The 25381-nt window shown below is 42.6% G+C and overlaps 1 protein-coding gene across 3 annotated transcripts in view; it reads right to left on the reverse strand.

The window, feature by feature from the left end:
- Window positions 1-3810: 3810 nt before the first annotated feature.
- Window positions 3811-25381, reverse strand: part of LOC126259205 (toll-like receptor 2) — a 122902-nt gene continuing 101331 nt past the window's right edge. For all 3 annotated transcript variants that reach the window (XM_049955809.1, XM_049955800.1, XM_049955817.1), the window contains 2 exons: window positions 20908-21112; window positions 3811-6290 (listed from right to left, as the gene is read on the reverse strand). In XM_049955809.1, the coding sequence (XP_049811766.1) occupies window positions 5982-6290; window positions 20908-21112 (514 nt within the window). In that variant the 3' untranslated portion in view covers window positions 3811-5981. The remainder of the gene's footprint in view (window positions 6291-20907; window positions 21113-25381) is intronic.

Raw genomic sequence — 25381 nt, forward strand, 5'->3', positions numbered from 1 at the left:
CTGGAAGATTACAGAGTGTTTGGGAACACTCTGGAACATTCCAGATCGTTATGGAACATTCCGGAACACTCTCGAATGTTGTGGAATGTTAAGGAACATTCTGGTTCGTTCAAAGCCTTTTTGGTATCTTCTGGAATTCACCACTGGTGGGGCTACCCATCGGTAGGGGTATATAAAGCAAGACCCCTCGTGGGTTCGATCGCCAGTTTTTTATCAGTAATGAAGAGAGGAACCGAAAAGTAGTGCAGTGAGTGAATAAAAACAAACAGCGGAGTGTGAGCAGTCAAAGTGATACAATGACTGAATATAAATCGAAAATAAAGTGTGAAAAATGTGTAAAGTGTTCTTATTGTATTTATTAATAGGAAGTTGATCTGATTTATATTGTAGACAACGCCCAAACCCAAAAGATGACTAGTAGTAATCCATACATATTACGTGCGAGTGTGTTGTCCACATCTCCTCCCAAACCACAGGATCAATTTCAACCAAACTTTGTATACATATACTTTAATGTCAAGTGACAATCACTGTGGGGGGAAAGAACCACCTAGCTACGGAAAGTGTGGGAAAGGGGGGGGGGGAGAGGTGAAAGAAAAGTGAAGCCCATGACACGCAGATTCCCAGACTTTCTTAATCTACGAACTGAGAAAGAGAGCGCTTAGCAACTTGCATAATTTCAGACCTTGACAAAAATGTTTATCGCTGATAATCCCTACAAAATAACGAAATGAAACGTGTTCATCACTTATTACTTTTCCACTGTTCTTGCAGTAAAAGTACCGTATGAGGCATGGCGTTATAATTGATTAATTCTTTATTACAAACTATATGCACGGCACATATTACAAAAATCAAATGGCTCTGAGCACTATGGGACTTCACTGCTGTGGTCATCAGTCCCCTAGAACTTAGAACTACTTAAACCTAACTAACCTAAGGACATCACACAACACCCAGCCATCACGAGGCAGAGAAAATCCCTGACCCCGCCGGGAATCGAACCCGGGAACCCGGGCGTAGGAAGCGAGAACGCTACCCCACGACCACGAGCTGCTGGCGTTTACATTTATTATTTGTTGCTACTACTTCCATTCGCGTCATAATACGCTGCAACTAGCTCTATTTTCTCCACTGGCGATCGTGGCAATTGGCCGCGATCACTGAATAACAGACAAGATTGCGAGAGGTTCCGACTACGGTCCGTCACCTATCAAAGTCCCGTTTTCTGCCGAAGGGGTTGCCTAATTGGAGGCGCCGACGCCTGTAACTTCGACTCTCTGTAGCGTCGTAATATGACGTTTTCGGACACGGGTTCCTTCCTTCAATTTGTTCCTCAAGACACCCTTTACAACCCCTCGAAGCTTCTCGCAGCACTTCTGGGACACCCTTTATATGTACTTAGCACCGTGAACATAAGTATGGCATGATACCGTCTAACCTAGAGCACAAATTTGGACACGTGAGATGAGACATCATTAGCGATCACAGCGTATGGGAAAATGTGTTTAGTCAAAACCAGCTTGTGAGACATCTTCATTTTGATACTGAGTCCTACTTTTCGATACAACGTGAGTCATGCAGTGGACCATAGATAGTTTCCCTAATGAAAGACTACTGTTCTTCTCTACCATATGAATGATGTATTATTACTTTTAAAATATTAAAATGTATTAGGCGGATTACAATAAGCATTCTTTTCCAATTTTTGTAAACATTCCACACTTGAAAATAAACTATAGCCAATCTGTATTGTAATATTATCGTTGTGTGATTCCTTTATATACTATGTTACGTACAACTGAGCTTGTAAATCGTAATTTAATTGAAAATGTATGGTGCATGACACGAGCGATTAGCGCTCGACCTGATGTTTCTCACATAATGTCATGACAAATGATTCTGATTGTGTTGATCGTATCTTTGTTTCTAATGTTTTGTTTGCTACACACTATTGGCTTTCGGTAGTCAGTTGTTTCCTGACGATAACCAGCCAGCCGGAAACTTTTTCTACTTAAAAAACAGAAATATACCTTAGCAGAACAAAATCGTATGTTATTTGCTTTTGAATCTTGAAAATATGTTTTATAAATATAATTTCGTATTGCCTCTTTTGCTCTTGAACAGGTTCTGTTCACACTAGTTTCTACTGTGTTTCTTGTAACTAAAATCCCCAACTGCGTTCTTCAAGCTGTATGTTATGGCTAATCCCAGGAACTACTCGAGAAGATTTGACACAGTTTCCACTAATAGGCGGATGCAACAGGAAGATTTGTGTATATATTTTACCTTTTATAGTAATGATGAGTGTCATCTGTTTCATATGTAGCTGACGTTTTGAGCGACACCTCGTGGCAGTGAAGGGAGGTTCGAGCTGCTCAGTTGCAGTGGAGGTGGTATCTGGCGGGAAAGGCAATAAACTAAACAGCCGCTGCCACTCCAGAGGGCAGTCAAGCTTGATCCCAAACTACCCACATTATAAACTAAAATCTGCCGCCACGTTTCCTTCTTCGTATGTGAAGACTACTCTCAGGAAAGTTTGAAGGAATTTTGATATGGTTCATGAGCAAGTTTTCTGTGTATAGCTACAAATGGCTCAGCCATAGATAGTGCTACCCATGTGAAGCGTAGCCGGGTCGCTAGCTTATTTTAAAAATGCTTATACAGCATCTAAAAGGTGTATAATTAGTTGAATACGTATGTACTACTAGAAATAAATGTGCGTTTCAGAAAGAGGATATTTGTGTATGAACCATGAAACATGTGTCTCAGCTTTGAAGTCGTTGTCCTGTAAAATTTGTTAACGTGACATTACTTCATTTATCACCTGTTGCCTTCATTTACGGTCGGTGTTGGAGTACATAATTTAGTACGGTGAATTTTTTTTAAACCAGTCAATATTTTATTCACATCTATTACTAGGAATTCCCTGTGATGCGAAATCTGTATTGGGGTTGGCTGCAGTACTCTAACCGTTTGGAAAAAAAAGGAATTAGCGTGTGTTGCACGGTAGGTAATATTTTACTTATGTAAAAAAACAACAGTAACCTTGTGTAGTGTCTTGTGAAAAGTTGTTTACGGCATCCGTCCCGTCAGGAAGAAGAAGGTGCACTAAAGCAGTGACTAAGCAGGCAATATCATTTTACAGAGTGAGACATCTTGTACGTCACTGTAGCCATTAAACAATGCCAGCAGAAATTTTAGCGCAGATATTTAATTTTGCTTTCGCTTCCTTTATGTTGGAAGCCTTTTGCAATTCAGAACTCTTAATTTTTAGACTTAACCCTCTATTGCCCAAATTATTATTTCCTGTAGAAAAAAATATTTATATGCACAGAATGTTAGAGAATAATGTATTTAACACATATCAGGTGAATTTTTGTTTTTGAAAAAAAATATTTTTTAAAAATAGTTCTGTGACTCTGAGGTCACAGTGGGCAGTTACATTGTTTGTGTATAAAGCAGCCATATTGTAACACTCAAGTCACACTGGTCAAGAAAGAAATAACGATCCTAATGCGAAATATAACGATAAAATTTGACGTGACTTCAGAGTCACGGTGGGCAGTAGAGGGTTAATCTATCATCTGATCTGATCTACTCTGATTGTGAAGACAAAGCTGAATAACGCCTGTAATTTGAGACAAAACTGATGCCTTAGGCACGGTCAGGACAGGGAGTAGGGTAGCAGGTGCTCGTTTTAAAAATACACACCTGGGAATGCGGATTCGCCTTTTCATAGGTGGAAACCTATTTCGCAAAGACGATAAAGAAATAGCAGTAATGAAATTCATGAATATAAACGAGACGTAGTTTGAAAGAACTTTATTCAACATAATTAAAAACGTAAGAAACCAGTCGTAAGATAATGTCGTGACACGTATTTCTCATACTAGTAACAGTTGTGGCCTCTAGGTGTGCAGTCGGCTGCGGAAGCGTTCGGTGAGCGGAAGGGAGGGGGGAAGGGGAGGGGGGAGGGAGAGCGTCGCTCAGAACGCTGTAAGAGAAATGATATTCTTAACTGAAGTCTACGCTCACAGTTTTGTAAATATTATGTGGGACCCTCCGCACCCACGCTCGCACGATCATTCAAAAAGATCTACTGTAACCTCTGCTTTCGTTAGTATCAAAAAGCAAATTCCGCCGAAAACGCAACTATTTATTTTCGCTTGGCTTTTATCTTTCAGGGAAGCGTCATGAGTGGCGAATTTTGAGCAAAACCTACATATTTCTCTGTTTGTCGTCTCAAAATTTGCTTCTTTTGCCAAAATAAAGCGGAATTCTCACTGTCTCACCTCAGTAACATGTGCAGACACGTTTGCGAAAGAATTCTGAAGCAGTCGTTTATTAACTTTATTTAGTGAGGAACAGAGGAAAAGAAAAGTCAGTAGCTTATGAAAAAGCATATCATCAGTACAAAAAATGTGTACTCTCTTCAGATATGTTGTTCCAAAACCCATAGCATTTCTCATTTCACCAGATATAGATGGCTCTTAAAATTAATTCTTTTAGCGAAAAAGTCTGTAGTTATTGGAACAACACGGTAGATAATGAAGTTTTACATAATAACGATAGGGTAAAAACTGTCCTCTTTACGTGCTATCATTTTCCATAATCTCGTTTCGATATCTGAAACAGTTTTTTGAAATATGAGGAATGTTGTGGATATTTCAGCCTGGGTTTATCACTGGCGCGGCGCGATCGCATATGAGTGTGCTACATCAGATCAATTTTCACGAGATTCGTGTCACACAGATACCTCTACCCAAGTCTAAAGAAAAACTTAATATATTAGCTAAATTTCATACGCAACAACATATTACGTAATATTCACCAAATTCAAAATCATAGCGATCTCTATTTTCCATTGCACACTTCTCCGAATTCCAAGCAGTGTCTTGCTTTGACGTAAACATCACAATAACTATGACCATTAACGAAACAGATAGGCACATCACAATAAACGGCACACATAAAGCTGTAAGTAAAACAACAATGAATTTTTTTACCGAATACATGCTGTAAAATAGTTTGAGAAAGATTGCAGTGTGTGCGCGTCGATTCTGTCATCACCGACCGGCCAAAAGCTGGAAAACGCTCGTCGGCCTCCCCTTCTGAACAAACGAATGAATCGACCCAGCGCTTTTTTTTTCTTTATTGTATTTCAATTCACCATCGGGGCGGGCTGGCAGCAGCATATGCGCTGCTCTTCAGGCGAAAGACATAGCACATACAATAGAAGACATTTAAAAATAACAAAGGAGAAAAAATGGTGTACATAGATATAAAAAAGGGAGTAACATTATGGAAGACAATAGACAAAAAGGGGCGACTGTAAAATGGAGATAAAAATCGTAAAAGAAGTAGGCCACACAAAAAATCACACACTGCGACAATTAAAAGAACATCAGACGAAGTATGAGAGGAGCATAAAAGTATCGACGGATGGCGTAGCACGTAAAAATCACTGACAGTAACACTAAGTACAAGGCCAGCACACAATTAAAATCACACCTCTCAACGCACAGGAGAACAGCACCAAACACAACACTGATGTGGCACACTGATGAGGATGATCAAAATGGAGGATGTGCCAGGCGCAAGGAGATGAGGGAGAAGGGAAGAAGGGTGGGGGGGGGGGAAGAGAGGGGGAGAAATGGGCGGGGGGCGCACCGAAGAGGGCCATGGACGGAGGGACGTGGGAGGGAAAGAGGCGAGAATGGGGTGCAGGGTCTCCGTGGGGCGGCCCAGCACTTTGGACGAAAACTGGTCATTGTGCATCTGCCGCCATATCCTGCGCGATCTATGACACCTGCAGCTTCCGCTGAGTACGTCAAGTTTCGATAGTGGTAGCGATCCGTAGCTTCCACTCTACCACGCTAATTGACGGATATTAAGGTAGTCCTTACACAGTAAGAGCTGCTTATAACACTGAACAGGACATCAAAAGCAGAGTGATGAACCCGCATGCACGGTGAGCGTCACACTTGATGTTCCTTCAGGCAGCCGTTCTGCTGCGGCTGTTCGGCTGCACTGGGCGCTCCGGCGTCGGCGCCGTCGCTGCCGTCTGCGGCGGCGCTCCTCGGGGCGCCCGGGGCGGCCAGCACGGCCCGCAGCTGCCTCCACTTGGCCTCCTGCGCCCGCCGCTGCGCCGGCCACTCCAGGTAGGTGCGCGTGTCCATCAGGTAGCGCAGGTTCCGCGGCAGCCGCGACCGGTCCATCCGTTCCAACTCCAGCAGCACCAGGTGGTGCACCTTGTTCGACGCCACCTCCAGTTCCCACCGGCACCACTGTAACACACAGGGCATTTTGTTGGCGACAACACATTTTGCACCAGTTTTAGTTTGGAAATACGTTTACCGAAATAGCATTAGAGAATTACCTGTTGGTATGAAAGGACCCAAGGCCAGGACCGAATTTACGTATAGGCAGGGTGGAGTAGAATTTCTAAAATCACTGGGGAAGTGGCAAGAACACGTTGGTGTGTAGATTGTATGAGTCTGGTGACATACTGTTTGTCTTTCGGAGAAATATTATCTACACTATTCCGAAGAATGTAAGAGCTGACAAGAGTTTAACAGCTTCCAGTAATTTACGTGCTTGCAATCGGACCCCATCAATATTCTGCCACGATATTTCGGCCCAGAGACGTCCGGCCATCCTCAGGTCAGTAGATCTAGACTTCGTCTACTCACATGCGGATGGCCAGACGTCTCCGAGCCGAAATATCGTGACAGAATGTTGATGGGATCCGGCTGCAAACCCGAAAATTACTGGAAGAAGAAATACGCCGGGAAAATTTCAGAAGTCAGTTTAACAGCTCATGCATCCAAATTTTTGACCAGAATAATATACAGAAGAATGAAGGAAAATTGAGAATGTCTTAGATGACAATCGCCGGCCGGTGTGGCCGTGCGGTTAAAGGCGCTTCAGTCTGGAACCGCGTGACCGCTACGGACGCAGGTTCGAATCCTGCCTCGGGCATGGATGTGTGTGATGTCCTTAGGTTAGTTAGGTTTAATTAGTTCTAAGTTCTAGGCGACTGATGACCTCAGAAGTTAAGTCGCACAGTGCTCAGAGCCATTTGAGCCATTTAGATGACAATCAGCCGGCCGCGGTGGCCGAGCGGCTCTAGGAGCTTCATTCCGGAACCGCGCGCAGATTCGAATCCTGTCTCGGGCATGGATTGTGTGATGTCCTTTGGTTGGTTAGGTTTAAGTATTTCTAAGTCCTACGGGACTGATGACCTCAGATGTTAAGTCCCATAATCCTCAGAACCATATGAACCATTTAGACGACAGTCAGTTTGCCTTCAGGAAAGGTAAAGGCACCAGAGAGGCACGTTGAGGCTGACAACGGAAGAAAGGCTAAAGAAAAATGAAGCCACGTCCACAGGATTTGCCGACCTGGGAAAAGTCTTCGACAATGTAAAACGGTGCAAGATGTTCGAAATTCTTAGAAGAACAGGGGTAAGCTATAGGGAGTGACAGTAATATACAATATGTACAAGAGCCAAGAGAGAATAATAAGAGGGGACGGTCAAGGACTAAGTGCTCAGATTAAAAAGGGTGAAAGACAGGTATGTAGCCTTTCGGCGCTACCGCTCAATCTGTACATCGAAGGAACAATGATGGAATAAAAGAAAGGTTCAGGAGTATAATTAAAATTTAAAGTGAGAGGGTATCAATGACACGAGAACAGTCTCACGAATACAGAATATGGATGGAGAGTTCATCGAAGAAAAACGAAACTAATGAGAAGTAGCAGAAATGAGACCAGCGAGAAGGTAAGCATCAGGATTGATAGTCACAAAGTAGATGAAGTCAAGGAATTCAGCTAGCTAGGCATCAAACTAACCAATGACGGGCGGAGCAAGGAGGACATCAAAAGCAGAGTAACACTGGCAAAAAAGACATTCCTAGCAAAGAGAAGTCTACTGGTATCAACGTGAGGCTTAGTTTAAGGAAGAAATTTCTGAGAATGTACGTTTTGAGCACAGTGTTGTATGTTACTGAAACATTGACTGTGAGAAAACCGGAACAGAAGAGAATCGAATGATTTGAGATGTGGTGCTGCAGATAAGATGGACACATAAGTTAAAGAATGAGGAGGTTCTGCGCAGAATCGGAGAGGAAAAGAATATGTGGAAAACACTAACACGGAGAAGCGACAGTATGATAGGACACCTGTTAGACATCAGGGAATGACTTCCATGGACATAGAGGGAGCTGTAGAGGGCAAAAACTGTAGAGGAAGACAGGGCTTGGAATACACCCAGCAAATAATTGAGGACGTAAGTTGTAAGTGCTATTCTGAGATGAAGACGTTGGCATAGGAGAGAAATTCGCGGTAAGGTTTCGTATGTGTTTAGCCACTGTAAATAATTTAGCTTTACTACACTAAAACAGAGATGTATGAGCGCGCCGTAAAAAGTACTGAAGAAGATCCTTGACTCAGTGTTATCTTTTGTTCGCTTGGTCGCCAGAAAGTTGTGCAGCCCTGGGACATTCTTATTTGACGCGCAGCAGCGAGAAATTGAGTTTTTAGGGAAGGAGATTTCATATTCGAGAATCTGAGAGAAATTATCTGGAATACTTTATTATGAAGATGGAAACTCATTTATAAAAATGTGTTACTGGTTCTATGGATGGAGAAGACTTTTGAAGGAGTATTTCAAGATAATCATCGTCTGCGCAAGAAATAAATAATTGTTTGTCAGAACTTTTAATTGAAGGAAATCTTTGCGTCTTAGATAACCAATAATATTTATGATTAGCGTTAACTTGATCTCTTTGATACTATTGTGCCAAAAGTAGTGGAATTAGTTTACACGTCTGTAATTTTTTTATTAATCGTATAATGTGTTAATTGTTAGGGTCTTCTTATGTTGTACAATCTTTCTTTACAGTAATTCGAGTTTAATTTTTCAAGAATGACTTTTTTAAAAGTAAAACCGTCATCCATCATTCTTAGTAAAGTTTTGATTGTTTTGCCATGTACGCATTGCACCTTACGCCACAGGAACCCATAGAACGTGTCTGCTAAGTAAAAAACAAATTTTGTACTGAGAAGATTATTTTTCTTTAGCTGCTGCATTTGCTGATTTCCATTTTCTTTTGAGAATGTCGGTACACTAGACACAAAACAACTTGCTGAGCATGAGGTAAGTTACTTTTATTTCAGGGCAGATCTCACTTTGCGTTCTTATGAGCAAAAACAATGCACAGTCAGAATTTTCAGGTGTTGTGCTTATAAAGCAGATAATTTTCAGTGAACAGTGTAGGCAATATTAAACAATTATATTCTACAGAGTTGAGAAGTATTTTATGTCATGGATATTTCAAGTCAAAATTTTGCGTATTAGGCATCTTTCATAACGTACTTCAGTAATGAGGTACAGTTAAGTAGTTTTCACTATGTACTCTATTAATTTGTTTTCTAATTTAATTTTATTTATTTTCATTACTTCAAATTCAGCATTTCACTTAGCTTAAAGTTTTGTTTCACGACACTGTCCACACGCGCAACGCAGGGCCACCCAATAGTCAGTATTACTCAGTAGTGGAACACGATATCCAAAGCACACGTTACATGAGGTGAAAATTTTTGAAAAAATAATATTCGGTATTTTCATTTATAGATAAATTTTTGTAGAAAACTTACAGATTTAGTTTTAGGGTTCCGTGCCTCCGTCGGTGGAAACGTAACCCTTACAGCAGGGGCGCTCAATCTTTCATGCTTGTGGTCTGCTACATGTAATTGGGTCTATTTAGAGATCTATTGAATTAAAAATTCATAAAGGTCTAAGCACGAAACAACATTTCATCCAAAATTAAAATTTTCATTACATAAAACATGTAAAAGGTAATTTTCTCTCCATCAAATTGTAGAACTCATTCGTCAGAGCCAATCTTACACTGCCTGAAAGATGACGATCAGTGACTTTATTTCTACACTTAGACTTCACCATGTTAATCGCTGAAAACGCTGCCTCACATAGATAAGTTGATCCAAAAATGATAATACACATGAAGCCACTTTAATAATGATAGCGTAGGTTATATTCACTGTTTTCTGACTTTAAAGAAATGTCATTTAGATGTCGAATTATTTGCTCTTCTTGTTCAGTCTCACTTCAATAAAAATAGTACTCATTTTTTGTTGAAACGTCTTCCACATCCACTTTTTGGAACGGTTGAGCTGTAAAAGCTAGAATAGGTTCCATTGTTTTGAAATCTACAAATCGGTTTTCAAACTCTGACTTCAGTGCTGTCTGGTTGGTGACGTATTTCTTTTGCAGTTTCTTCAGCCAGTGATGTTTGTTCCTCAGACGATTCTGACTGTATTTGAGGAAAATATTTCACACTTAATTTCTGTAACTATGCCACCCTAATGTCAAGTTTTTGCATGAAACCCTTCATACATGGCATATGAGTTTTGACAGTTTGCTTTTTTCCCTTCAAGTTCTTTGTTTAATTAATTTAGTTTAACTGTCATATCAGTTATAAATGTCAGATTCAACAATCACCTCAAATCATATAGTTATTTGTAATCTTCTTCTCTTTCAGTCACAACAGATTTTAGAGCTGGCAGAAGTTCTCTGTGTATGTATAGAGCCATACATCTACTCAGTCATCGAACTTGAGCGTGCAGTATCAGGTCTCCATACTGGCTAACCAATTCTTCTAATAGCACTCACTCTAAACTTCCTTCTCTGCAATGACTGTGAGCGAAATGAATTCACAATTTTTGTGACATGACATGTGCTGTTTCCAAAATATGTCCATAAAGCTCTTTCTGATGCTCTACACAATGATTAACAAAGTCGTTCGAACATAAGATAACAAATCGTTTGTGTTTGTTTACCGTGCAAGACAGCCCATCAGTATTAATAACGCAAGTTTCTAAATCGGCAAAACACATTCGGAAATAAATAACTGGAATGCATTATAAAAATCTTCTCCTCGTAAGGTGTCTTTCGAGGTCAAAATGGCTCTGAGCACTGTGGGACTTAAGAGCTATGGTCATCAGTCCCCTAAAACTTAGAACTACTTAAACCTAACTAACCTAAGGACAGCACACAACACCCAGCCATCACGAGGCAGAGAAAATCCCTGACCCCGCCGGGAATCGAACCCGGGAACCCGGGCGTGGGAAGCGAGAACGCTACCGCACGACCACGAGATGCGGGCTCTTTCGAGGTCAAAATATTATGCGAGTCTTCTTTTATACTGCAATCAGATAATAAATATCAATCTTAAAATATATATATATACAGCGTGTTACAAAAAGGTACGGCCAAACTTTCAGGAAACATTCCTCACACACAAAGAAAGAAAATATGTTATGTGGACATGTGTCCGGAAAAGCTTACTTTCAATGTTAGAGCTCATTTTATTACTTCTCTTCAAAACACATTAATCATGGAATGGAAACACACAGCAACAGAACGTACCAGCGTGACTTCACTTAGTTACAGGAAAAGTTCAAAATGTCCTCCGTTAGCGAGAATACATGCATCCACCCTCCATCGCACGGAATCCCTGATGCGCTGATGCAGCCCTGGAGAATGGCGTATTGTATCACAGCCGTCCACAATAGGAGCACGAAGAGTCTCTACATTTGGTACCGGGGTTGCGTAGACAAGAGCTTTCAAATGCACCCATAAATGAAAGTCAAGAGGGTTGAGGTCAGGAGAGCGTGGAGGCCATGGAATTGGTCCGCCTCTACCAATCCATCGGTCACCGAAACTGTTGTTGAGAAGCCTACGAACACTTCGACTGAAATGTGCAGGAGCTACATCGTGCATGAACCACATGTTGTGTCGTACTTGTAAAGGCACATGTTCTAGCAGCACAGGTAGAGTATCCCGTATGAAATCATGATAACGTGCTCCATTGAGCGTAGGTGGAAGAACATGGGGCCCAATCAAGACATCACCAACAATGCCTGCCCAAACGTTCACAGAAAATCTGTGTTGATGACGTGTTTGCACAATTGCGTGCGGATTCTCGTCAGCCCACACACGTTGATTGTGAAAATTTACAATTTGATCACGTTGGAATGAAGCCTCATCCGTAAGAGAACATTTGCACTGAAATGAGGATTGCCACATTGTTGGATGAACCATTCGCAGAAGTGTACCCGTGGAGGCCAATCAGCTGCTGATAGTGCCTGCACACGCTGTACATGGTACGGAAACAACTGGTTCTCCCGTAGCACTCTCCATACAGTGACGTGGTCAACGTTACCTTGTACAGCAGCAACTGCACGAAGAATTGCCTCGTCCATTGCAGGTGTCCTCGTCGTTCTAGGTCTTCCCCAGTCGCGAGTCATAGGCTGGAATGTTCCGTGCTCCCTAAGACGCCGATCAATTGCTTCGAACGTCTTCCTGTCGGGACACCTTCGTGCTGGAAATCTGTCTCGATACAAACGTACCGCGCCAAGGCTATTGCCCCGTGCTAATCCATACATCGAATGGGCATCTGCCAACTCCACATTTGTAAACATTGCACTGACTGCAAAACCACGTTCATGATGAACACTAACCTGTTGATGCTACGTACTGATGTGCTTGATGCTAGTACTGTAGAGCAATGAGTCGCATGTCAACACAAGCACCGAAGTCAACATTACCTTCCTTCAATTGGGCCAATTGGCGGTGAATCGAGGAAGTACAGTACGTACTGACGAAATTAAAATGAGCTCTAACATGGAAATTAAGCGTTTTCGGACACATGTCCACATAACATCTTTTCTTTATTTGCGTGTGAGGAATGTTTCCTGAAAGTTTGGCCGTACCTTTTTGTAACACCCTGTATATTTAAAGGTGAATCGACCCCATCTACTGACTAGTCTAACTGCAATGAGAAACGGAAACAGAGCTGTAAATCTATTATCAGCTGACCTTGTGTATTTTCCGCCATTAATTTCACTTTTCTTGTTACAGTAGGTCTTTGCAGAGGCATATCTCTGAAGGCTGATTTGTCTGACTTGTTTTTATATATGGGAAACAATGAGTCCCTAGCTGCCAGAAAGAACTGTTTGACAACTGCACCATCGTCACCTCGTCGAATCGGCTGTACTGTTGGTGGTCTGCGTCTTGTCAACACAATATTTCGACGTCGGAACTCGGCGTCCTCATCAGGAAACACCTGACGTCGAAATATTGTGTTGGGAAGACGCAGACCCCAGACAGTACACCCGATTCCACGAGATAACATCGAAGTCCAAGAAATTAAACTGTGCCATCGTCAAACAGTTTTGCATGTTTGGTTAGTACTTCTGATACACGAAATAATGCTACAGGTGATAAAAGACTTTTCTGTACAGGCTTTACAGAAAAACGACTGCTGTGATTGTAATTCACTTTTAACATTAGAAAGATCCTTCCTCCTCAGCTCACTACCAGCACCGGGTTCCGATTCGAAGGCTTCGTGAACTGTTCTAAAACGAAGTTCAGTATTTCTCTTGTTAGGTGTGGGTGAAGCAAAATACTTGTGAAACATATACGCCTGTCTTTATACATTGTAACCTAAAACTGTCCTTCCCATTCACCGTGGAAGTTGTATGTTTTCCTGTGGTTAGCTGCACTCATTTTTCATATACACTTAACCGACTGAGAACTATAACTTGGCGCGTGGACTCCCTAGTTCTGATCGGTAGCATTCAACAGCGATCGGTAGACTCCGCGCCGTAGTGATTTGGATACGTTCGTTGTCAGCTGCACAGCATACTATCCGCCGGTGTTGACTGCATTGTCACTGAGGTGCTCTGTCGATGTGGGAGGTATTGCTGGTCAGCAGCTCGTGGTCGTGCGGTAGCGTTCTCGCTTCCCACTTCCGGGTTCCCGGGTTCGATTCCCGGCGGGGTCAGGGATTTTCTCTGCCTCGTGACGACTGGGTGTTGTGTGATGTCCTTAGGTTAGTTAGGTTTAAGTAGTTCTAAGTTCTAGGGGACTGATGACCATAGATGTTAAGTCCCATGGTGCTCAGAGCCATTTGTACCATTTTGAAGTATTGTTGCGCTATTGGTTGGAAAATGTGCGAAGAGGCGGTTATTTCACTTGTCAATACAAACAGCAATCTCAGTTTCCATAAGTCAAAGTATGTAACTGATCATTACCTCTGTCGTGCACATTGTTGTCTCGTAGAGGCTCGAAAACAGAGGTTCGTGTTGCCTACTGGAGGCAGAGTTCGTTCAACCACTCCCCCGTACCACACACCGCACCTCTCATCCCATAGCAAACGCTGGGCGCTCTCCTCGCTCGCAGCTTGCCAAGTTACAGTTCGCGAGTAGTAACGTCACTATGCAGGATGAAAGACTGTTGCTTGGCGCGAGCGGTAAAGCCAATGAACTGCGGATGGAGACGAAAGAGGCGGAGGCAGTGTTGTCAGATTTACCGCCAACAAATACCGTGCAAGTACTCATTGTCAACAAACTGTTATTTTACGTGAACAGGTCGTTTAATCATACTTCTGACAAAGGTTTTGGAGTCCGACTCGTAAAGCCATGCCGATCGACCGGTAGATCTCAACAAACAGGATGAGCATCCCTGTTTTGTAGGATTACTTTGTTATTTGTCTGTCAGTCTGTCTATCTGACCCACTGTTATAAATCATTTTTCTCTGGAACACACGTATCAAGTTGAAATTTATGGAATATACAAAGGTCTAAGATCCCTTGGGGTGTTAAAAATTGAAGCTTTTATACCAATGCAATCAAAAGATACGGCCATTTCTGTCATATATGTGATACTCGAAAACTCACTCATCAAAACACATAGAGTACTTCTTGTTGATCTAGAATCACAAAATTTGGTAAGAAGCAGGGTTACACAGTAAAAATAAAGGACAAAAATGTGAAAATTGTTATTTGTAATTATACCACAGGAAAAAAATTCCTATTTGTTATCGACTGTCTGAGTGTCCGTCCGTCTTTTAAGACCACATTTTCGCAGGAACATTTACACGTATCAAGTTGAAATTTATGTCAAATACTGAGGTTTAAGGCATCTTGGCGGTGTATTAAATGTAAGCTTCTAAGTCAACGCAATCAAAAGTTTCGGTCCTTTATGTCACATAGTTTGGCACAAACTCACTCATCTCAATCTACAGAGTACATCCTTTTTGCCTAGAATCATGAAACTTGGCTAGAAGTAAGGTTTCAGAATCCAAGTAAAGGAAAAAGATCCGAAAATCATTAATCTGTAATTATACCACATAAACAAGGAAAAAAGTCGTTGGCTGTCCGGCTGTCTCTCCGTCTGTTAAGAGCCCTTTTTCTGAGGAACGGGTAGAGTTATCGAGATGAAATTTATATCACTTACTAAAGTCTATGGTCCCTAGATGCTGTAAAAATTTGATGCTTCTAAGCCAATGCAATCCATATGTACGGTAATTCGTGTCACATATTTCGATGCTTGAAATCTCACTCATTAAAACCCACTTAACTTTGACCTAGAATCATGAAGTTTCGCAAGAAACAAGGTTTAACGGTAAAAATAAAGGAAAAAAATTCCGGGAATTATTAATTTGTAGTTACATCACAAAAAATTCTTTTATCATTTTTTGTTCGACTTCACACATAAACAATCTCAAAACTCTTGCCAGTGTCAGTATCCACAACAAGCAAAATTCGCCCTGATTCTCGATTCCTGGAATGGATGAACTGTCTATAGAAAGAAATAAGCTTGTATGGAGCCCTCAGAGCGTGGGTGCTACCCGCACATAGCCAATTTCGTTTTTTTCTTAAATCGTCTTGTGACTGGTGTGATGCGGCGTGTTACAAATACCTCGCTAGTGCCAATAATTTCTTATCAATGCACCACTTGCATCTTATGTTCAAATTCGAATGGCTCCAAGCACTACGGGACTTAACATCTGAGGTCATCTGTCCCCTAGACTTAGAACTACTTAATCCTAACCAATCTAAGGACATCACACACATCCATGTCCGAGGCAGGATTCGAAACTGCGACCGTAGCAGCAGCGCGGTTCCGGACTGAAGCGCCTAGAACCGCTCGGCCACGTACATCTTATGTCCTCAATTATTTATTCTCTCCAACTCCCTGTAGCACCTCTTGTTGTTGGCCGTGTTTTCCGTATATTTCTCTGTTCGCCGATTCTGTGGAGACCCTCCTCATTCCTCATCAGTCCACTTAATTTTCAGATTCTTCTTGTAGCACCATATCTCAAACTCTTATTTTCCGGTTTTTCTACATTACCTATTTTACTACCACATAATGATATGTTTGGAAGTTTCCTCAAATTCAACTAATTTCTGATAGTAGTTGACTTATATCGGCAACGAATGTCAGATTTTGCCTGTGCTAGTCTGTGTTTTATATCTTCTTTGCTTAATATGGTCACTAAATTTGATGTTAAGTTTATCGCTAACCTCGTTTCTGCTACTACTTATTACTGTTGTCTTTCTTCCGTTTAGTCTCAATGCATACTCTGGACTTATTAAACTGTTCATTCAATTCAACAGGGCTTGTAATTCCTATCCACTTTCGTCAGCAATCTTAGAATTACCCTTTCACCCTAATATTTAATCCGACTCCTGAACATTTCCTCTATACTCGCCGTTGTTGTTTCAGTGTACACCATGAGCAATATAGGCCAAAGAGTACAACCCTGTCTTACATCCTTTTTGACAAAGCAATTAGTTCTTATACCATTTTACATAGCTAACGCTTTTTATAGCTCAGCAAATCCTATAAACGTCTCTTGATCGTTCCTAAGTCTGCCTTTCAGCTTGACCTGTAACGTCAGAGCTGTCTCTCTGGTGCCTTTACCTTTTCTAAAGCCGGACTCACCGTCATCTAACAGATCCTGAGTAAGCTTTTTCCAGTCATTCTTTGACACAAAAACTTATTCAACCCATATCAGCAGCTAAAACCTTCATGCTGAGCAAGAAACACCGCTGCAGCTGTATGGTTACGTTATTTAAAAAGTACGACCGGTTTCGTAACCTTAGTTTCATCGTCAGTTGAAGTCGTGAGTAGGAAGAAACCGTGAAGCAATAAAAGGGCATCACAACCTTATATAAAAGGAACGTCAGATCATTGCCAAAAGTGGCTGAATGCAGGAGATGTAAATGTTGAGGACCAATACTTACAGTTACTGGAAAACAACTGGTATTAAACTCTTTCCAGATTTGTATACTTTCACTCCATTCCAAAAATCATGTCGGGGCCCACGACGGACTAATGTCGATGGGAGGCCAATAGCATTAAATAAAAAGGAATATAAATATACTGCTAAAGCATGTGCGATTGGTGGTGGTGGTGGGGACAGAAGAAACCAGAAAAAAAAAACGGAGAAAATCATACAATGTGCTGGTGGATCAAATGAGTTGAGAACAAGGCAGCGCCACGGCTGACCGCAAACTGAAGTGGAACATATGAAGGGCCATTAGACATGTGGTGCAAGGGTTGAAGAGCTAACGCGGCCACTTGAATGAGAAAAATACTAGGGATCGGGCGCACACGAGACTGCAAAGTCAAATATTTGCAATAGAAAATATAAATTGGATACTGTCGAAAGACACAAGTGGCGGAATGTGGGAAACTATTAAAAACTTAAAATTCTTTAAAAACTAGCCATAGCCAGAGCCGAATGAATTATCCCTAAAGCTGACCTTAAATTTTCTAAACGTCTGGCCGATATATTTTTGCAGCCAGTCACTATACGTAACTCTGTAAACACCGGCGACTTAAAAGAATCACCACTGGTTTGTTCACTATGTTTCAACATCTGAACATTTTTCCTGGAAGTGAAATACACTCCTGGAAATGGAAAAAAGAACACATTGACACCGGTGTGTCAGACCCACCATACTTGCTCCGGACACTGCGAGAGGGCTGTACAAGCAATGATCACACGCACGGCACAGCGGACACACCAGGAACCGCGGTGTTGTCCGTCGAATGGCGCTAGCTGCGCAGCATTTGTGCACCGCCGCCGTCAGTGTCAGCCAGTTTGCCGTGGCATACGGAGCTCCATCGCAGTCTTTAACACTGGTAGCATCCCGCGACAGCGTGGACGTGAACCGTATGTGCAGTTGACGGACTTTGAGCGAGGGCGTATAGTGGGCATGCGGGAGGCCGGGTGGACGTACCGCCGAATTGCTCAACACGTGGGGCGTGAGGTCTCCACAGTACATCGATGTTGTCGCCAGTGGTCGGCGGAAGGTGCACGTGCCCGTCGACCTGGGACCGGACCGCAGCGACGCACGGATGCACGCCAAGACCGTAGGATCCTACGCAGTGCCGTAGGGGACCGCACCGCCACTTCCCAGCAAATTAGGGACACTATTGCTCCTGGGGTATCGGCGAGGACCATTCGCAACCGTCTCCATGAAGCTGGGCTACGGTCCCGCACACCGTTAGGCCGTCTTCCGCTCACGCCCCAACATCGTGCAGCCCGCCTCCAGTGGTGTCGCGACAGGCGTGAATGGAGGGACGAATGGAGACGTGTCGTCTTCAGCGATTAGAGCCGCTTCTGCCTTGGTGCCAATGATGGTCGTATGCGTGTTTGGCGCCGTGCAGGTGAGCGCCACAATCAGGACTGCATACGACCGAGGCAGACAGGGCCAACACCCGACATCATGGTGTGGGGAGCGATCTCCTACACTGGCCGTACACCACTGGTGATCGTCGAGGGGACACTGAATAGTGCACGGTACATCCAAATCGTCATCGAACCCATCGTTCTACGATTCCTAGACCGGCAAGGGAACTTGCTGTTCCAACAGGATAATGCACGTCCGCATGTATCCCGTGCCACCCAACGTGCTCTAGAAGGTGTAAGTCAACTACCCTGGCCAGCAAGATCTCCGGATCTGTCCCCCATTGAGCATGTTTGGGACTGGATGAAGCGTCGTCTCACGCGGTCTGCACGTCCAGCACGAACGCTGGTCCAACTGAGGCGCCAGGTGGAAATGGCATGGCAAGCCGTTCCACAGGACTACATCCAGCATCTCTACGATCGTCTCCATGGGAGAATAGCAGCCTGCATTGCTGCGAAAGGTGGATATACACTGTACTAGTGCCGACATTGTGCATGCTCTGTTGCCTGTGTCTATGTGCCTGTGGTTCTGTCAGTGTGATCATGTGATGTATCTGACCCCAGGAATGTGTCAATAAAGTTTCCCCTTCCTGGGACAATGAATTCACGGTGTTCTTATTTCAATTTCCAGGAGTGTATGTCGGGACAACCTTGTGAGTCGAAGTCTGTTTGCCAACACGCTATGGAATGCCACCACATTACAGAACTTTTCGATACTAAACCGTCTTAGGGCTACATTTACTTAATGAAACTAATCTTTTCCTTTGTTACCCCCATAGTACCAGTTTTAACGGCTTATCTTTATTCCTTTTTAGATTCCGGCTATTGGTCCCTTTATACTTTAGTCTGTCTTGGTCTGCGACAAGCCTTTTAAAATGGAGTGAAATTACTGGAATCGTGGGAAACTTTAATACCAATTGTCTTCCAGTATCTTGTTGTAACTGTAAGTATTGGTCATTGCCACATTTTATGTCATTTGCATTCTGCCACTTATCGCAAGGATTCGACACTTAAAAGTGCTCAAATGTGTGTGAAATCTTATGGGACTGAACTGCTGTGGTCATCAGTCCCTAAGCGTACACACTACTTAACCTAAATTATCCTAAGGACAAACACACACACCCATGCCCGAGGGAGGACTCGAACCTTCGCCGGGACCAGCCGCACAGTCCATGACTGCAGCGCCTGAAACCGCTCGGCTAATCCCGCCCGGCGGGATTCGACACTATTTTTATATGAGGTTGTCACTTCCTTCTATTACTTCACAGTTTCTTTCCATTCCGGACTTCATCAGATGATAAAACTAACGTTACAAAAGCGGAATGCTTTTTAAATGAAGAAACCACACAGCTACAGATGAGTTTTTTTACTCAACATACACTATTCCTGTCATCAACTCGGCTGCATGAACTATTAAGCTGATTGTGGCATTGTTATTCCACCTATCAGCCCTTGTTATCTTCAAGATTATGTGGATGTTATTAAGGGCTTATTTCAATAGTGGTTCTGCCTATAATGCTTCTGAAATTAATGATCCAAAGAAACAGAAAGAAAGGTTATCTCTAGCAAGAAGCGATATGCTTGAATATTTCTGGTATCTCAACTGCAGATTTTTCAGCGCTCATTTAACGTTAGGACTCTGTATCTCAAAATGAACAAAAATGGACTTGTACCACTATTGAAATAAGCCCTTCAGATATTCCCGAAAGAATGACAGTATGTCCCCAGTCTTATAGATTCTACACAGAAACATAGTCGTTTGGTTGCCATTTCCTAAAATGAATTTAATTTAGGAATGCTATCCATATGTTCCACTTTAGTGGATCACATTTCTTCTACAGCTCATTTCGGCTCTAATACTGGCCCCCTTTGTATGCCATATCGATTCCCGTTCTCCTGTCATGTCATCAGGTCATCACACCTCTCACTCGTAGAGCCCTTCAGTGTTCCCTTTCTAGCTATCCACTCTGAGTTTAGCAGTGAAATTTCCATCGCACTCTTTAACGCCGATATCATAGTTTTAATTTCACCGATGGTTCATCGATAGAAATCCTTTCCTAACGGAATCACTCGTTTTCCAATATTCACATGTGTAACGGAGATAGAGTGCATCATGTGCCCGTTTTTGCAAACAGCAAGAAGACAGGTGCTGCGGAACTCCAGCCCTCAAGTCAGCAGGGCGATATGCAATAACGGGTTACTGTGTTTTCGAAGAGGATCATCCCACATTTCTGGACACCATCGGAAAGGTGCTCCACCTCATGGGAAGGAGCACACTTCTACTGCGGTGCAAGGCGACTTATACTTACCATGTGGAGACCAAGTGGCGATTTACCTGGCTGTCGACGAACGCTTGAGACAGGACGATGACGGTGGAGCGGCTATGCTTCATGGAGGAAACGATGTTGTCAGCAATGAAGGATCCCAGCGGGAAGTCCCTCTCGTGCAGACATAGGCGCAGCGCCGGCTCGTCAGGGGAATCCCCGGCATGCTCCAGTTTGGGCAGCAGCTGACCCACCACCCAGGCGCGGTCTGCGCTGCTGCACTCACAGAAACACACTATCTCAGTAGAGGAAGATTGGAAGGGAAAGCCGTTTTAAAATAGTAAAAAAAGCGTTGATCCGACACTCATTGATTTTTGCGACTGGGTTCAGCAACAGTTGTTCTCAGCCTCATCATCGTCAGCTGAATAGTACATTATTTGAAGACGTCTTTAATAAATGACTGTATGATCAAGACTGTCTTTTACTAATTTTTATTTAATGACTGATAGCTGTTCCGAATAAAGTTAAAATTACGAATATCTCTTTTTCCATTACTGGGTCGTTTAGCAGAAATAAATGTGTCATCAGTAAATGTATACAGTAAAGCATACATATTGCAAAAAACTATACTGAAGAAAAACACATTTCCACTATCGTTGTCGTGGCCAAAACGTTAGTTTCTCCAGATTTTTTTTTTAACACTACGGCGTGGTACCATATGAAAATTTTTTTTATGTTAACCATTCTTGCGTAATCTAGGGGTACCGTCTTTTACTATTATTCAAAACGTCCTGGGTCCCGGAAACGAACCTCGTCACTGCTTAAAGTTTGCATAATAAAAGAGCATGGCGGCCGAAGACTACTCTGCCAACGCCGTGGAGGCTGGAGGAACGGACAGAAGGCACTCTCTTACCCTTGGGCTGAGAAATTGCCCCTAAAAGGCCGAAGAATCAGCAAATAATCAACAGCATGAGGATGTAGAAGGCAGTGGGAATCACTGGATTACAGACACATAGTGCGTAACCACAGGACAAGTGGCATGTAATTGAAAAAGTCATGCTCTCCATTGGCAAAAGATTCCGGACTAGCTCTTCATTCGGATCTCTGGGAGAGAACTTCCAAGGGGGAGGTGACCATGTCAAAAAGTTTGAATAACCAACGGAAGGGAAATCTTCTACGAATTGCTGGGGGAGGGGGTTCAGAATGAAAGTGGTAGGGAAAATAGAAAATCTGAAAACGGAAATGCTAACTGTCAGTGTACATACAGTGTGGGGTCAGCGAAGTGAAATGTAAAAGAGAGAAGGATTTCTAGTCAGATCAGTATAGGGTACTATCAACAGCAGCAGAAAACGTTGTAACGGGAGCAGGATTCATTATGAATAGGAAGGTAAGACAGACAGTGAGTTACTGTGTACTCTTCAGTGACTGGGGTGTTTTCACCAGAATCGACAGCAAACCAACACCGACAACAATAGTTGAAGTATACAAACCAGTGACGCAAGCAGAAGACGAATATATAGAGAAAGAATATAAGGATATTGAATGGATAATCTACTACTTAAAGAGAGATGAAAATCTAATAGTCATGGAGGACTGGAAAGGCGTTGTAGGGGAAAGTGTAGAAAAAAGGGTTACGTTAGAATATGGGCTTGGTAGTAGGAATGAGAGAAGAGAAATAATAATTGAGTTCTGTAACAAATTCCGACAAGTAGAAAGGAATGTTCTGTTCAAAAATCGCGAGAGGAGGAGGTATACTCGGAAAAGGCCTGGAGATACGGGAAAATTCCAGCTAGGTTACATCACGGTCAGGTCGAGATTCCGAAATCAGATAATACGCAAAGAAGTTGGATACATCAGAACTAAAAAATGAAGGGATACTCTTGAAGCTCTCTGAGGCTATAGATACTGAGATCGAAAATAGCTCATTAGGTAGATCAGCTGAAGGGGAATGAAGGTGTCTAAAAAGGGTAATGATAGAAGTTGGAAAGAAGAGAACAGGTACAAGAAAGGTAACTGCGAAGAAACAAGGAACTACTTCAGTTTATCGACAAAAGAAGGAGTGTAATACTATTCAGAGAGGCTCAGGAATACAGAAGTACAAGTCACATAAAACTGAAATAAATAGGATGTGCTGGGAAGCGAAGGCGAAATGACTACATGAAAAATGGGAAGAAATCGAAAAAGAAATGATTCTCGGAAGACCTGAGTCACCATATAGAAAAGTCAAAAATATTCTTCGCTGAAATTAAAAGCATGGGCAGTAATATTAAGGGTGGAGTGGGAATTACACTGTTAAATGGATAGGGGAGAGCAGATAGATGGAAAGAGTACAGTGAAGGCCCATATGAGCGGAGGACTGGTCTGGTAACCTGATAACAAAACGAAGTGGACAGAGAAGAGGTCGGCGATGCAGTATTAGAATCGGAATTTAAAAGAGCTTTGGAAGACTTAAGATCAAATAAGGCAGAAGGGATAGATAATATCCCATAGCAATTTCTAAAATCATTGGAGGAAATGGCAACAAATCGACTATTCACGTTGGTGCGTAGAATGTATGGGACTGGCGAAGTACTATCGTACTTTCAGAGAAAAACATCGCCCACACAATTCCGAAGTTAGCAAAGGCCGAAAAGTGTGAGAATTATTGCACCATGAGACTGTGTGAAACTGGTGTCGTAGTATCAGACTTTCAACATAACATCATCCGCACAATTCCGACGACAGCAAGAGTCAAGTGCGAGAATTATGGCACAATGATCTTAACAGCTCTTGCATTCAAATTCGTGATGAGAATAATTTACAAAAGAATTAAAAGCATCGGATCAGTTTAGATGACGATCACTTTGGCTTTAGGGAAGTTAAGGACACCACAGAGACATTTTTGACGTTGCTGTTGATAATGGAAACAAGACTGAAGAAAAAACGAGAAAAGTACATAGTTTCTGTTGACCTAGAAACAGTATTCGACGGTGCAAAATGATGCAAGATGTTCGAAATGTGAGAAAAAAGATGTAAGCTGTAGGGAAAGAAAGATAATATACAATATGCATAAGAACTAATCGGGAAAAATAGCAATGGAGGACAAAGAACGAAGTGTCCGGATTATAAAGGGTGTAAGACAGGGATGTGATCATTCGTCCCTTCTGTTCAATCTGTACATCGAAGAAGCAATTTGTCTGGAGAAGCCCCGGACTACTATAGGATACCAACCCGACTGGCGTCCGCTACAAGGCGCGACAACCAGGAGTGATGGTCTGGTGTGGAGTGTCTTTTCTTTTCACAGTAAGCCCTCTCTGGTTGTCTTCCTTGGGACCCTTATTCAACGCCCCGTTTTGTTGCCCTTCGTGGCAACTTACCACGGGGCTGCATTTAAGCAAGATAATGCCCGCCCTCATACGACTAGAGGTTATGCTACACGTCTTCGTACTTGCCAAACTTTACCTCGGCCACAAAGTTTGCTTAATTTCTCCCCAGCGGAGAAAGTATGGAACATTACGGGCATGGTCCTCCAACCATATCGGGATATTGTTGATCTGACGCACCAACTGGAAAGAATTTGGCTCAATGTCCCTCAGGACGACATCCAACAACTCTAACAAGCAATACCAAGCCGATAATTGCTTGCTTAATGTTAGAGTGGTACCAGCGCATTATTAATTTGCTCATTTTGTGAGGCTCTTTCTCTTGAATAAATCATACTGTTTTTCTGAAATTCTAATGATTTGTTTCTACACGTATATCACATCTACCAGTTTCCTTCCATTAGGATCACTCTTTACTTTTTTCTCTGAAAATATGCGTCTCTTAACACGTCTGTTAATAGGGAAAAAAACTAGTTGCACCATCATTTTGGTCTGCCTTACACTGTACGTAAATTTTAACTGGCTGGATAAGCCAGTTCAGGGGTCTGAGGAAGGTAACTGCATACTACTCCAATTGGGGCATGCGTAGTAAACCACTTTGGTGTTCAAACCAACCTAGGGGTTGACGGTTTCGATTTAGTAGTGAACATAACTTTTCCCGTGATTTCGATCTTACTACTATTTTGACAAGTAACAAAAAATGGCTCTGAGCACTATGGGACTCAACTGCTGCGGTCATAAGTCCCCTAGAACTTAGAACTACTTAAACCTAACTAACCTAAGGACAGCACACAACACCCAGCCATCACGAGGCAAAGAAAATCCCTGACCCCGCCGGGAATCGAACCCGGGAACCCGGGCGTGGGGAGCGAGAACGCTACCGCACCACCACGGGCTTTGACAAGTAACATTTTCCACAATCCTTTGATAGCTTGTATTCTGTTTGATCCAAAATTAGTCCCTGTTCGTCACTCAGTGCTCACACAGCTTATATTTTGGATATAACGGTTTCGACTCTTCAAAAAATGTTCAAACGTGTGTGAATTCCTAAGGGACGAAACTGCTTGGATCGTCGGTCCCTAGACTTGCATACTTGAACTAACTTATGCTAAGAACAACACACACTCACCCATGCCCAAGGGAGAACTCGAACCTCCGGCAGGAGGGGCCGCGCAGTCCGTGA

Source organism: Schistocerca nitens, chromosome 1 (assembly GCF_023898315.1).
Source record: "Schistocerca nitens isolate TAMUIC-IGC-003100 chromosome 1, iqSchNite1.1, whole genome shotgun sequence".
In the NCBI taxonomy this organism is placed as follows: Eukaryota; Metazoa; Arthropoda; class Insecta; order Orthoptera; family Acrididae; genus Schistocerca; species Schistocerca nitens.